At 32.3% G+C, this 16637-nt stretch overlaps 1 protein-coding gene across 1 annotated transcript; it reads left to right on the top strand.

Moving 5' to 3' along the window:
- The first annotated feature begins 1542 nt into the window (after positions 1-1542).
- On the top strand, positions 1543-6016 carry LOC127702343 (uncharacterized). The gene is made up of 3 exons (XM_052206485.1): positions 1543-1930; positions 2409-2561; positions 5024-6016. The coding sequence occupies exons 1-3, from the start codon at positions 1738-1740 to the stop codon at positions 5980-5982; spliced, it is 1305 nt and encodes a 434-aa protein (XP_052062445.1). The 5' UTR covers positions 1543-1737; the 3' UTR covers positions 5983-6016.
- Positions 6017-16637: the final 10621 nt, after the last annotated feature.

The following is a 16637-nucleotide window of genomic DNA, read 5'->3' as shown; positions in this document are numbered from 1 at the left end:
ATGGGTCTTCAACGCAGCGAGAAAATCCCGCACCCGGAAGCTTGTCAAACTGAAATTCAAAAAATTATAATCTTTGCTGCGTAATGATACAAAGTTTTGGAAAAAAAAACATGATCATAAAAAATCTACAGCTCTTTCAAGTCACCAATTTTCGGACTGTTCCACGTTGTCATAATCAATTTACAATCTCCCGAAATACACACATCCAATTGTAATTTTTCTGCATTTTATTCATGTCTATTAAAATATTTGTCACATTATATCATACTATATAGTATATCATATTTTTTGCTTATATTGATTATGCATTGATTCGCATCGTTGCTTCGCATCACGGTGCGAAGATATAAGTTTTACTTGTGCATTTATTCGATGATGACCGATATGTAATTCTGAAGCCTTTAAGGGACATTAGCTGACAAATTCATGTTCTTCGATTCGAATCAAAATCTCATATTTTATTTATAGAGAGGTCGCAAGATACTCGTGTTACAACGAAAAAAACGTCTTCTCCCTTCTAAACCATGTTTCAGTATTAATATAAAAATGTACTGCTGACTTGCGATATATCAAAATAAAGCTTATTTTATCCTCTATTTTAATTTTGCAATATTATGCTGTGCAATGATAAATATATGAGAAATGATAGTCCAAAGCTCGTGAAAATTGTAATTTGCGTCCTGTCCCGCGTCACATTTTGAATGATACTGTTCGACATAAAACGAGTGTAGCGGATTATTTTTTCCGCGAAAAAGCTCCATTTTGTTTCCCTGTTCATAAACACCATAACACCTTCATAGCGCAATTTATGTTTTCCCTTCCTTACCCAGTCAAGTTATCTTCCAGTTGTAAATCATTATCCAATCAGATCAAAGATACGAGATGATTGACCAAAGTGTGCAGTAACTGACAAACGCGAAATCGCGAAATCGCAAAAAAGGCGAAATCACGAAATCGCGAAAACGCGAAGTCGAAAACGGGAAAACGAGAAATGAAACCATTTCGCACTATAGAGTTTGGAAGGCGAAATGGCTTTAACCGGCCACTAATATTGTATGATCGGATCATGGCAATATTAAGAAAAAGATGACATCTTGCTTTTTAAATGGTAACTATTTAAAACTTTAACAAAAATCATTAGATAAAAATATTATTATAATCATCATTATTATTTCTATATTTATTATTATTATTATTAAAAACAATATTAAAAATAAGAAAGGTCGACGCTGTGGTTTTTTAAGGAAAAGAGACAACCACCACACACTGTATACACAAGCAGGTCGGGGTATTATCTATATAATGGTTTGCATAATTAATAACAATATATATTACTTGTCTTGTCTAGTTCATAGCGGCTAAGATTTAATCGGGAAATTCACATTTGTTAAAACCGCACGTCGATTCTGACAATAATATATCATTCATATGGTATAGCGCTTGAGCACTGAATATTTCTATCGGTTTTATTATGTAAGTAATTTATACTGTTCGCAATTTTAAAAGGTTTAATGAAGTCAACCGACTGTACACCAATGCTTGATCGAATTACCTTTTTTTATTTCCCATTTACTTTCGCAGAAACAAAATTATTTTTCCGATGTGCCAAGATTTTCTTTATTTTTTTATGTATAGAAACAGAAAAGAAATATTTTGCAGTATATGAAAATTCATGAAACATCATGAATTGAAGGACTTACATATTAGCAAACTATCTATCTGTTATTAGACAAAAACATGGCATCGACATATATGAAACTGCGCATTGCTTTTTTTGTGTTTTCTGCAATTGGACTTATTTTATATATTGCGGCATTTACCATTCCAAAATGGTCTACTCACGAAAGTGGAAGCGATGGACTTTGGCAAATATGTTATATAAATGGTGGTAGTGATACGTGTGCTTTGTGGCCGGACTATCTTATGTCTGGTAAGTAAACTAGTATCGATAATTTCAATTCAGGTTTCTTAACACCATTAAGAAGTCAAAATCTTCATATTATCATAATATTTGAATAGTCACATCTATCACCGAGATGTTATAAACTGGACCCATAAAAGAATCTTAATAAAATCAGTTTATTTCTCTCCAGTCGTTATACCAATATTACATGTAAAGAATAGAGTATGAGATTTGAAGGTTGCAACTCCCTCATGCCAAGTTGAACTTAGTCCGCATTGCCTGTTCTGGTTAGGTTCTGTTTGTTTTGATGCCCACGAACATTTAATAATATATTGCTTCCCGATCCTTTGGTTTCCAAGGTAAAAGGTAGTCACAAAAAACACGGCTCGTGCACGCTGGTATCGTGCGTATTTAGTGATTACAGCCAATATCATTTCCATACCTATAAACATCTTTTTCAAATAGATCTATGTGCTGCTAGCTTGATTTTGTATTTCTGTTTCAGCAAACCACAAAACAGTTCAGATTCTGTCATGTCTGGGACTATCATTCTTCATTTTGTTTGTTGTGATGTCTGCATTGACAATATTTTGGACAAATCACTGGAAGAAGGCGAAAGCAATAAAATATACGACAGTTGTTTTGGCAATTTTAGCAGGTCAGACCAATACATTAATATATAGACTAAGATATAAATAATTTTGGAAGAAAAATAATAGAGATGATACATTTGGAGAGCAGAGATCGTGTAGGTCGCTTGAAAAATTAACTGGGGTTTACCGCTATATGTTATACAACATAAATTAATATTGGATATTAGTTACCATTTTATGACGTAGAAACTGAAATGCGAGAACGCCATTTAAAAAGGTTGATTCTTTTGATATGCTTCTTTGGTTTTTCAGTACGTTTATGTGTATACTTTCAACTTTCTTATTGAAAAAATATCCCCACACGCAACTGCTTAAATACAATCATTTAATTAAACCTCTGACTTCTGTCAATGAAATAATATATTTTTATTGATAATGCCTTGAATATTCAATGAACATTCATAAAGCATACATGTATTCTTGTCGGTAACGTAACTAACAAAAGAATGTAATTATGGATATTAGTTTGAGAAACTTGAAATCATAAATGTTTCAAGCGATTGGAAGTCGGTCAATTACCCATATCTATTTTATTCTGAAAGACAAAATTTCAAATGTTCCTATGAGGAAAAATAAGGGATTGACCTGCGTATTTATTTTCGTAAATTTTTCACCCAACCTTTTTGATTTGCTGGCAGAAAAAGAGTTCCGACACTGTATACGTAATTTACACTTTTGAAATATGAAATTGTAATATTTTGTGTTAAGATTTTTGCCTCAGCATAAGACTAAAAAATGTAGCAAATAACAGATGCAAAAAATACACTCTTTGATTCATTGATTTTTTTATTGATCGTTATTTGCTTTACGTTGCATACCTTTTGAGTAAAAATATATCGTTATAGTATACTTTTGATATAATTTCTACCCACACAAATGATGCAAACCCAGAAAACTACAAAGCTCCGTGTTGGGGGAGTGCCACGCTCTCTGTGATACTTTAATGGGCGATTTTTCGGATTTTGATGCAATGAACTCGTTGCACTCTACGTGAAAACGAAAAAATGTTATATGCAGTATCTGTAATTTCAGAGATAAGACCATTAAACTATTGACGAAAGAAGTCTATAAATATATAGATTGTACGTTAAAAGAGGTCACTTTAAAAAGGCATTTTCTACGATTTATATAAAAGATTTTTAAAAGTATGATTTTTGTTTTTGTTTCAAAGATCAACCAAAGGTGAATATTGGAAAAAAATATCGCATTTAGCAGCCAGTTCGTTTCAATTTTGTTAAAATAAGCTAAAAACATCGCTGATATATTACTGTCTTGCAAGACAATAATTAGACCTCATTTGGGTCCGTATGTAGCCTTGAGTTTGATTTTTTGGTTAGTTTGAGTGGCCTCGGTGGCCGAGTGGTCAAAGTAGTCGAACTACTGTATCACTAGCTTGTCAACACTGAGGTTGTGAGTTCGAATCCCGCACGTGGCAGGTGCACTCGATCTTAATTGACTAGGTTTGTCAGTTTTCCTACCGAAGGTCGATGGTTATCTCCGGGCACTCCGGCTTCCTCCAACAATAAAAACTGACCGCCACGAAATAGCAGTTTCGAATAGTGCTGACAGTGGCATTAAACACCAACCAACTAATCAATGGCCAATCAATCTTTAGTTAGTTTGACCTGGGTTGCGTATGTTATCAGCATGTTCAGTTATCAAAATGAAAAGAAGGCCAAAATTTAAAAATAAAACAATGGAGCCGCTAGGAAAAACCCGCATTCTTATACATTTAAATGGATGTCATCTCGTTGGTTAATTAGTTGTCGTCTACGGTCCTAAACTATACACGATGCTTTATAACTTTTTTTGTGTATTATTTATTTTTTTTCCTACGGAACCTTTGCAATTATGGTAATTTTGTGGTTACGGATATGGAAACTAATATTACGTTTTTTCGAAAATTTGTTCAATAATTTTAAAGATAAATGATATGTTATTGCTGCAAATATTTCCGTTATTATGATATGAAAATTATAGTGGGGGCATCGAGTAAAAATCAATTAGTCTCGATATGTAGCGTAAAAAAGGGTTTAAACGACAAAGTAGTCGTAACGTCGTTGCAGCGTCACAATGCAAAATCGTATTTATTAGGTTTTTTTTTATTCAAACATGACTCCTAATTAAAAAGTGTAGATAGCAAAAACGAATCCTATGACTCCTAAATTTTCATATTGTTAAAACGGAAATTTTCGAGATAACGCAAGTAAAGAAAAAAATGCAAATTTCGCCGCTTTTTACGTACGTTCTATACGTTGATAAACCTATTTCACAATGTTTTATTTCACTGTATCCCTGGAAGACAGCAAACAACAATGAATGAGAAATCTCCGACATAGACCACATAGAATTTTGTATCATATTGTGTTAAATTTCTGTCGAATTTATTAATGTATCATTTAAGCTTCCAACAGTGACAGTGGGTAACCTTTCCCACAACAACTGATTAATTCTCTTTTTCTTACAGTTGTTTTTGTGATAGCGTGCCTGATGATTTATAAGAATGACAAATCTGGTAACAATACCATATCACTATGCTGGTATCTTGCCTTGGTTGGTGCAGTTATTGCAGCAATAGTTATTCCATTTTATTTAATCGATGCTTGCAGAACAGTAGATCCCAAGAAGTCAGACAGGGAAAAAATAATTGCGATTCCAGCAATGCCAGCTTCTACAAGATTTCCAATCAACGAAGAAACAGATACGCATAGTCAAGATTACAGCACATTTAACCCAAAACATAGTAGGCGACCACCTTTACTCAGTAAATTGAGAAGACAAAATACGACTTTCATTCACCCGCCGCCAAAATCGACCAAAGGATTGACAATAAAAGACATAAAATCGTTCCCTCTACCACCTTCAAAGACAAAAATAAATTTGTTTGATAAAACTGAGATTGAGGACCATCCATCTCCAGCTCCACCTCAAATGAGTCAAAACAGTAACACACAAAATGGCACCAAAAAGAACTACGGTGCAGCCACTGCTCAAAGTAGCTCTTTAGGAACGAATTATTCAAATCATAAACAGGTAAAGAGTGTTCCAGAACAACACAGTGTATTCAACAACACAAAGACTATTAATAACAATGGCAAGACAATGCTGAAAATTCAAAGTCAGAGTGATAGTAAAAAACCGCCCCTTGTCTTGATGTCAATGACCGACAATGAGGAAAATTGCGAGGATATCGATGATGTCTCACAAGTTGGTACACAAAGTTGCGGGAAATCGCACTTTTCAAATTTTAAGTCTGAGTGGGATGAAAAGAATCCGAAGATACCATGTTCACAATCTTTTTCTATATCAGTTATAAAACCCGACGATGAGTCACGTGGTAACAATTCAAATAGATTAAAGAGTGTTTTAAGTTCTCAGGAAGGGCTGACAATACACAACTTACTTGACGAACCTTACGAGATGTAATTTTTTGTGAATAATGAAAACTAGTTAATATTGATTGGTCTATTTGATTATTTTTTCAAACGAAAGGAGTCCTGAGTGAAGGTCGGAAAAGATCATATTCCTGAATGGTTGTTATTATAGGGAGGCTGAAGACAGATTTTTTTGTTTAATGCACATATCAAGTCGATTTCTTTTTCAAGATTCAAGCAGTATACAGCCGTATCTGGGGCATTTCACAAGCTCTAGATTAGTCGTCTTCTTCTTTCATTCTTTGCATTGAATATTCCAATTTGAATTAAGACTTATTTAATGAAAGAGGTATTACCCTGTATGCATTATTGTATTTGTTTCACTCACAGAGTCATAATCTGAAAGTTGTCAATCAATATTGACGAGTCTATATACAAATAAAAAGTTGTGGTATGAGTGCCAATCAGACAACTCTCCATCCAAGTCAAAATGTGTAAAAAGTATGATTATCGTATAACAATTTTCAATATGTTTTCAAATGGAAATCGATGCTAAATTTTGCTATTAATTTTAAAGTAATTTTGATACAAAATTATGAATTTTAAATGTTTTTGTAATTTGCATTGAAGGACGTCACCAAAGAAAACCACAGGCGTTGTGTACATAATTTGGATATTTGTTTTCCTTGTTTGCACTGAATATTCATTTTTTGTTTTTTTAACCACATAGTGAACACTACTAAGCTTTCTTTACCCTATTTTTGATGAATTTATCCACTCTGAAGATATTCATTATTTTGCTATACTTAGTTAAAAAGTTGTTTTAAGTATGGATAGAATATAGGAAAGTTTTTTATTTAGTGTTTTGTCACTTTTGTGGAATTGGTTTTCTTTTTTGCGTCTTTTGATTTTTACCATGGCATTGTCAGTTTCTCTTCGTCTTAAGAGTTTTGAATGTCCAAACGGTATCTTCCGCCTCTTTTTATAGTCATATATGATTTCCCCCTTAATGTTATTAATTAAAATTGACAACAAAAAGACGGAACATTTAAATTGGCTCAATTCAGTGGATACTAATGACATAGCTAACAAAATAACATTTTGTAATTTAAAAAAAAAGTGTGTAAGTCATATATATTCTCTTAAAGTCGAGTGTTTGTGAACTCTTTCAAGGACGAAGACTGGATAGTTTGTGAATGTGTGTGTGGTCAAACAGTCTAGAAGTAAGTCATTTTTGCCCCCGGCTGCTACACTCCTAAATTTTAGCAGGCACTGTATTCCAATTTCTGAATTCAAACAAACCAAAAATGTTTTCAATATCGCAAGATGTCAAAAGATGTCTATGCATATATTAATCTTTCGTGTTAGGTTGCTGACCCGCGGACTTTTACTGATTATCAATCTAATTGAAATATAGATCTCTGGTATTGTTATCCTCGTGCGCAAGTTACGATAGATCCGATAATTGGAACGGGGACCCGATTATTTCCCCCATTATTTCAATGCAATTTTATCCAAATTAAGGGGCCGATTTTTTATTCCTTATATTAGAGTGCAAAATTTCAGTTACTTTTTCTTACTAGTAGCCCCCTTCATGTTTTTTGGAGAATTCTTGGAGGGTCATGACCGGCATTTAAGAGAGCAATACTGTCATTTTATTAACTTCCTGGTTAAAATCGAAAATAAAATTTGGACCATTTACTCAGATAATCATCCACCCTATACATTTCAGAATCACTTAAAATTGAACAGAAGTTGAAAGTTTAATGAATACCCTTTAGATATACTACAATTTTAAGAACCTTTCATAATTGTCATCTCGGTACAATATCTCATTTAAAAGATGGTAGATTTATTAAGGGATTCATTAGTGGGTACTGGACTGGTATCATGTAACTAGGATCCTATTCCAATTAGATTAATTGATTCTCTCCTTATTCCTTATTTCTTAACATGTAACCTCTCCCCCTTTTTAATAGTTCCTCGATCCATTACTGATTAGGCAAATCGAACCAAAATCGGCTTCTGTGATTGACCCCTTCCGTTTGAACAATTTATTAAGACAAATAAGAAAGATCTACTCCGTGAAGTTTTAAGGAAAAGGGACAACCAACGCATTCCAGTTTCGTATTGATTGATTGATTGATTGTTGGTTGCTTTACGCCGCATTAGCACAACAAGGCTATATCGCGGCGAAGTTTCGTATTGAAGAAGAGTTTCTGTTTTATTAACAATCACGGCTGATTGAAATACGATCATTCACTGAATAATAATCCAGTCTTTTGACAGTGCAAAACACATTTAACTGTTTTTCAGTTTTCCCTTTCGACCCTCTTTGCCCAAAAAACCTATCCAATTGATTAAATGTAAAAAAAACTATTATTTTGATTGTCTTAAATGAGCTGAAATGTTGTCACTCGAGTTTAGAAAGCAATTGCAAGATTCATTTAGTAGTCTACATGAAGATGGAAATCTGTATGATTTATTCGCTAGCCATCATATCGGCTTGGATTTATACGAGTAAACAGTACGTCAGTATTTTGATTTTAGCTTGGTACCGTGTATAGCATTTCATTTTGTATAGAAAATGCATTGTTTGTTTTGTTTTGTCTAGTGTTTTTAATCGGAAACTTTTTTCGAACAGAAAATTAGTGAACCTTAATGTACTCGACTACTTCTGTATATAACATAAGAAAGAAGTGCCTGTCCCAAGCCAGGAGCCATTCGTGGTATTTCTAATAGTAACTTTATAAAAATAAGGAGATGTGGTATAACTGCCAATGAGGCAACTACCCACTAGAGTCAAAGTGGCGTGGATGTAAGCAACAAAAAAATCAGAAAACTAAAGGTCACTGAATAACAGGCTCCCCACTTGGGACAGTATTTTAATAATCATTTTTAATAGTATTTGAAATAGGACATTTGTTTGGGAAACAAATTATTAACAAAATACCGAACTCCAAGGTTAATTCAAAAAGGGGGAAGTCCATATAAATCAAACAGCGGAACGAATGGAAAACAACTAAAATTGAGAATGGAAATGGGGAATGTGTCAAAGAGACAACAACCCGACCATAGAACAGACAACAGCAGAAGGTCACCAACAGGTCTTCAATGCAGCGAGAAATTCCCGCACCCGGAGGCGTCCTTCAGCTGGCCCCTAAACAAATATATATACTAGTTCAGTGATAATGAACGCCATACTAAACTCCAAATTGTACACAAGAAACTAAAATTAAAAATAATACAAGACTAACAAAGGCTAGAGGCTCCTGACTTGGGACAGGCGCAAAAATGCGGCGGGGTTAAACATGTTTATGAGATCTCAACCCTCCCCCTATACCTCTAGCCAATGTAGAAAAGTAAACGCATAACAATACGTTACGTAAGTTACTGCGAATTACAAATGATGTAACTATACAACTTCATTGTAATTCGCAGTAATTATACAACTTCATTGTAATTCGCAGTAACTATACAACTTCATTGTAATTCGCAGTAATTATACAACTTCATTGTAATTCGCAGTAACTATACAACTTCATTGTAATTCGCAGTTACTATACAACTTCATTGTAATTCGCAGTTACTATACAACTTCATTGTAATCACAGTAATACAGCTTCTTTGTAATTCGTAGTAATACAGCTTTATTGTAATCACAGTAATACAGCTTCATTGTAATTCGTAGTAATACAGCTTTATTGTAATCACAGTAATACAGCTTCATTGTAATTCGTAGTAATACAGCTTTATTGTAATCACAGCAATACAGCTTCATTGTAATTCGTAGTAATACAGCTTCATTGTAATCACAGTAATACAGCTTCATTGTAATTCGTAGTAATATAGCTTCTTTGTAATTCGCAGTGATATAACTTCATTGTTATTCGTAGTAATACGGCTTCATTGTAATTCGTAGTAATACAGCTTCATTTTAATTCACTGTAATACAGCTTCATTGTAACCACAGTAATACAGCTTCATTGTAGTTCGTAGTAATACAGCTTCATTGTGGACTCACAGTAATACAGTTTCATTGTAATTCGCAGTGATATAACTTCATTGTAATTCGTAGTAATACGGCTTCATTGTAATTCGTAGTAATACAGCTTCATTGTAATTCACTGTAATACAGCTTCATTGTAATTCACTGTAATACAGCTTCGTTGTAATTCGAAGTAATACAGCTTCATTGTAATTCGCAGTGATACAGCGTCATTGTAATCACAGTAATACAGCTTCATTGTAATTCGTAGTAATACAGATTTATTGTAATTAACAGTAATACAGCTAATACATCTTCATTGTAATTTGTTGTATATAGCTTCATTGTAATTCACATAGTTACAGCTTCTTTGTAATTTACAGTAAAACAGCTTCATTGTAATTTACAGTAAAACAGTAAAAGAGAAAAAAAAATACGACGGACGACAACGGACGCCAACTGGTGGCAACCGCTTTAATGGCTTTTGATGCGAGGTGAGCTAAAAGGGAAATGAATAATATAAAAAGTATGTTCCACTCTCATATTAAGTGATGCTATACAATTTTCTTTTTCTGATGTACTAAATGTACCTGCTGATATCAGTGATCACGATGCCTCTGTTATTTTTTTACAATGTCCAAAGTCCGTAACAAAGTCGTTTAAACAGGAAATATGGTTGTATGAAAAAACAGATGTTGATAAGTTTTCAAATATGTTGAATGCAGTTGAATGGAATGAGCTCTTTTCCAATGTTGAGGAAGTAGACGAAATGGTCACTATATTCACTAAAAAAATCCTCTACATTCCAAGAGAGAGCATTCCAACCAAAACAGTAATTATACGTGGCAATGACAAACACTGGTTTAACAGTAATATCAGAAAAGCAATTCGAATAAGGGATAAATTACGAAAAAAATCAATTTAATCTAAAAAAGAAACGGATATTAATAAATATAAGAAACAAAGGAATAAAGTGAATAATATGAAGAAAGAAGCGAAAGAAAATTTTGAGAAAAACTTAGAAAATATTATAAGATAGATAACGCTTCCGATTCTAAGACTTATTGGAAAATAATGAAGATGCTGATTAAGCCAAACTAGAGGTTCGAATAACATACCCCCATTAAAAATATTCTTAATAATGAATGTTTCGCGTAAGGAGTTCGCCGATGGAGACGACGAGAAATGCGACATTCTCAATAAGTATTTTTGTTTTATTTCATCGCTAGCAGAAGTTGATGCTCAATTACCCGATTTCGACAAAAAAACTAACAATTTATTGAATGATATAGAGATTAGTATTAGTGGAATTGTTGACATTATAAAAACTATAAATCCTAAAATAGCGTCAGGCCCGGATGTCATTAGTCATAAGATGCTTAAAATTTGTCCCGAAAAAATTGCAATTCCATTATGTATAATATTTAATAAATCCTTGCAGCAGTGCAAGTATCCATCCAGCTGGAAAATTGCAAATGTTATAGCCTTATTTAAAAAGGGGGATAGTTCATTACCTTCCAATTATAGACCTATATCACTCATTAGTTGCATAGGCAAAGTCATGGAACGTGTTATATATAAATATGTTTACAACCACTTACAAAGAAATAAGTTAATTTATGAGTATCAATCGGGTTTTCTTCCTAAATGTTCAACGGTTCACCAACTGTTAGAAATATATAATTGCATATTGAACTCACTTGAAAAGAAAGAGATAAGTTGTTTTGTTTTTTGCGATTTCTCCAAAGCCTTTGATAAAGTTTGGCATGATGGTTTATTACATAAAATGAAGGCTTATGGTATAAATGGAAATCTGTTAAAATGGTTAAGAAGCTACCTAAGTGATAGAAAACAAAGAGTGGTTATCAAGCAATCTTCTTCAAAACTTTGCAGTATTTCAGCTGGTGTCCCTCAAGGGTCGGTGCTTGGACCATTACTTTTTATAATATATATTAATGATATTGCAGAAAGACTTATTTCTCTGTGCAGACTCTTTGCAGATGACACGTCGTTCAGCTGTGCGGATCGTGATGCATTGCAGATAGAAACTGTGATAAACCATGATCTGGAAAAGCTGAACGAATGGTCCAAAAAATGGTTAATGTCTTTTAATCCAGATAAAACAGAAATTATGTTATTTTCTAATGTTGAAATCCCAGAAATGAACTTTATATTCAATGATAAAAATATACCTAATACAAATATTCATAAACATTTAGGGGTTACATTTAGCAATGATGCTGAAGGGAATGTCCACGTTGATAATATTATCTTAAGCACATCTAAACATATAAATATGCTAAGGAAGTTGAAATATAAACTGAGCAGAAAAAATTTAGAAAAACTCTATTTAGTTTTTATAAGACCTTTATTTGAGTATGCCAGTGAAGTTTGGGATAACATTGGGGTAGGTAATATCAATAAACTGGAGCGATTACAGCTCCAAGCTGCTAGAATAGTTACGGGGTTACCTATATTCACAAGCTCAAGGGTTATTTATGAAGAACTTGGTTGGGAAACATTAGCTGAAAGAAGAGAGAGAAAGAAATATTCAAATGTTTTATAATATTAAAAAAAATAATGTTCCAGAATATTTGACAAATTTAATTCCCCCAAAAATCCAAAGTATGACGGTCTATCCTCTACGCAATGGAAATGACATCATTATTCCATTCTGCAGCCTAGCATTGACTAATGATTCATTTATTCCATCAACCATACGTCTTTGGAATAGTCTTGATGATTCAACTCGTGATGCGGAATCAATAAATAAATTTAAAACTGAACTAAAAAAACTTTACCCTCAGAGTAACATATTTGTACCGAAGCAATATGAGTTTGGAATTCGAAAACTGAATATTATTCTAACCCAACTTCGATGTTTTGCATCATCCTTAAACTATGATCTATATAGGGTCAATATTATTTCTGACCCTTCTTGCCGCTGTGGTGTTAATCGTGAAGATTCCAATCATTTCTTTTTTAAATGTATATTATATTCAGACATACGAAATAAAATGTTTGAAAGTCTGCGCTGGCTTCCAAAAGATTGTAAAATGAACATAGAACTACTAACCTCGGGTAGTTGTCTTCTTTCTCTAGAGCAAAACCAAACCATTTTCAAATTCGAGTTTATTAAAAGTTCGGAAAGATTTCTAATTGTCAAGATAGCAAACCATGATCGCACACACATTATCATCTAAGTAAAAGTCTTCCTTTTTTTTTGTATTTTTGTTTGTTTAATTTGTATTTTATTTTTTGTTTTTGTTTTCTAAATATTCATTTATTTATTTTATATATTTATTTTTTCTGTATTATTGTTTTCTTTCTGTCTTCACTTTTCTGTCTTTTGACATAAATCCATATATATATATATATTAAATAGATATACCATTCTATACATGCATGCTCATACATATATTTTGTATAATATTGCTATAAATGTTGAATGGAGAAGACTTCATAAGTCTGTTTGACTTGTGTCTTATCCAATTTGTACTTGAACAAATAAAATATGTTTAAACTAAAGTAAACTAGAGGCTCTAAAGAGCCTGTGTCGCTCACCTTGGTCTATGTGCATATTAAACAAAGGACACAGATGAATTCATGACAAAATTGTGTTTTGGTGATGGTGATGTGCTTGTAGATCTTACTTTACTGAACATTCTTCCTGCTTACAACTATCTCTATCTATAATGAACTTGGCCCAGTAGTTACAGTGGAAAATATTTTGTAAAAATTTACAAAAAATTACAAAAATTTACAGAATTTATGAAAATTGTAAAAAATTGACTATAAAGGGCAATAACTCCTTAAGGGGTCAATTGACAATTTTGGTCATGTTGACTTATTTGTAGATCTTACTTTGCTGTACATTATTGCAATTTACAGTTTATCTCCATCTATAATAATATTCAAGATAATAACCAAAAGCTGCAAAATTTTCATAAAATTACCAATTCAGGGGCAGCAACCCAACAACGTGTTGCCTGATTGGTCTGAAAATTTCAGGGCAGATAGATCTTGACCTAATGAACAATTTTATCCTGTCAGATTTGCTCTAAATGCTTTGGTTTTAGAGATATGAGCCAAAAACTGCAATTTACCCTATGTACTATTTTTTAGCCATGTCGGCCATCTTGGTTCGGGGTCATTGGACACATTTTTTAAACTAGATACCCCAATGATGATTGTGGCCAAGTTTAGTCAAATTTGGCCCAGTAGTTTCAGAGGAGAAGATTTTTGAAAAAGTTTACGGACGACGGACGCAGGATGCAGGACGACGGACGCCAAGTGATGAGAAAAGCTCACTTGGCCCTTTGGGCCAGGTGAGCTAAAAAATGAATGAAAAGTCTGGCTGCACGAACTGGAAAAGTCTCCTACTTTTTATATAAGGGTTGAAAACTAAACATGTACATCAGTCTAATGTTCTTTCGCATCTTGAACGATTCAAAGATAGTGAAATAACAGAGATGATGTTTTGATCCTTATTGAACAAAAGCATTATTTGTGAGAGAACCAATCTAGAGAGAATGTTGTCATGTTACCTAGATAAAGGATTAAACAAGCTTTTATGATACGTTTCTGTAAACGCACCCCGAAATCATTTTTGGATTTTTTAAATCTAACAAAACAATGTAAAGAATCCCACTGGGTGCCTCAGGTAAAAGTACCAAGGTTCTTATATAAGAATATGATGATTGGTAAAATGTCTGACATTTTGACTTTTACTGAACAGCTTCTTACAAAAATTGGAGCTTGGAGTGAAACTGTTAAAGTTTGGATAAATTCCGAAAAGATAGAAAAGAGAACCAAGGCAACATGCGACTAATGCTAAAGATATATTGCTTCAATATTACAATGATGCCAACATTCAAGATATGACTTTTGAAATGTATGCCGATGATTATGAGGTGTTTAACTTTAATAAGAAGTGCTTTGACTTTGATAAAAATATTCAGAAACGTTAAAAGCATTATCGTAGATTGGTGTATGATGGACAATTATTTTTTGTTTTGTTGAAAAAAGTTCCATGTTTTTCTTGTCCAAATTTAATTTCTAACGTCAGGAATGTCAAGACGTCAAATTTCAAGGAAATGAGAGTATACAGTTCCTCGCATTTTCTACTTTATTTTCATATATCCGTATAAAAGTCAATGTAGTAAACAGAATTACTAATTATAATAATAAATAATAATTGTATCATGAATTCAAATATAGAAAAATGTTCATTTCATGTCCGAACAACACTGATTATAAACTGATTCAAATATAATGTGTTTTCTTTGACTGGATGACTATTTTGCTATATTTTAACTCTTGGATTTATTTATGTGTTTTAAAAATAGTATCTTGTTTTTCAATCTTGTTATATGATCTCATCCTTCAGCATCTACCAATCTTTCAAATCCTTTTTTACAGAGATTGTCTTACTTTTGTTATTTACATTCTTTTATTGTTTGCATATGCACAGGAACTAACTCTTGCCTCTATGTAATATATTTATAACAATCCAATGTAACGGTTATTTTCTAAATCACCAAACAGAACATCAAAGATTTTACAAAAATAAACCAGTAAAACCTGGAAGTATATGTCATTCAATGTTTTTATAGACCAAAGCTAAGTCAAAATTTGAATGTGCAACCTTAAGCGGTGACAATTTACAGAATAATATGTCATCCGAACCAAACACATTGTTCTGTACTAGCAAACCGTATTGCTATGTCCATACGATCACTAATATGTGTTGGAAAAGCAAAGAGGGGCTAAAAATTGTTAAGTTAACTAATTCAGCATGAAAAATGAGGACAAATTAACTCATCATAGATACCAGTATTTTTAAATTGTGTACGCCAGACGTACGTTTCGTCTTCAGAAGACTCATCAGTGACGCTCGAATACAAAAAGTTTAAAAGGCCAAATAAAGTTCGAAAGTATTGGTTGCAAAAATTTGATATTTTTCATTTAAATGCAATATTTTTTATTTAATTGGTATATTTCTTCATTTAAATGCAATATTTTTTATTTAATTGGTATATTTCTTCATTTAAATGCAATATTTTTTTATTTGAATGGTATATTTTTCATTTAAATGCAATAATTTTTATTCAAATGGTATAATTTGTCATTCAAATGGTATAATTTGTCATTCAAATGCAATATTTTTTATTCAATTGGTATAATTTGTCATTCAATTGCAATATTTTTTATTCAATTGGTATATTTCTTCATTTAAATGCAATATTTTTTTATTTGAATGGTATATTTTTTCATTTAAATCAAGGATTTGTATAGTGATACTATACAAATCCTTGTTGTCTCACTATACAAATCCTTGTTTAAATGCAATATTTTTTTATTTAAATGGTATAATTTGTCATTTAAATGCAATATTTTTTATTCAAATGGTATAAATTGTCATTCAAATGCAATATTTTTTATTCAAATGGTATAATTTGTCATTCAAATGCAATGTTTTTTTATTCAATTGGTATATTTCTTCATTTGAATGCAATATTTTTTATTTAAATGGTATAATTTGTCATTCAAATGCAATATTTTTTATTCAATTGGTATAGTAGTTTTTTTTATTAATATGCAATAATTGCATTATGGGAAATTCTTTGACGTCTTAAGGTCAAATTTGCAACAACGTTTCTGATTGGTGGGTAATTGTTTGGATTTCCCCCTTTCTTTCTAAACATGAGTGACCAAGA

The sequence above is a fragment of the Mytilus californianus genome, unplaced genomic scaffold (genome assembly GCF_021869535.1).
Source record: "Mytilus californianus isolate M0D057914Y unplaced genomic scaffold, xbMytCali1.0.p SCAF_1, whole genome shotgun sequence".
Classification (NCBI taxonomy): Eukaryota; Metazoa; Mollusca; class Bivalvia; order Mytilida; family Mytilidae; genus Mytilus; species Mytilus californianus.
Note: the sequence above shows the minus strand (reverse complement) of the source record. Positions and strands in the feature narration are given on the sequence as shown.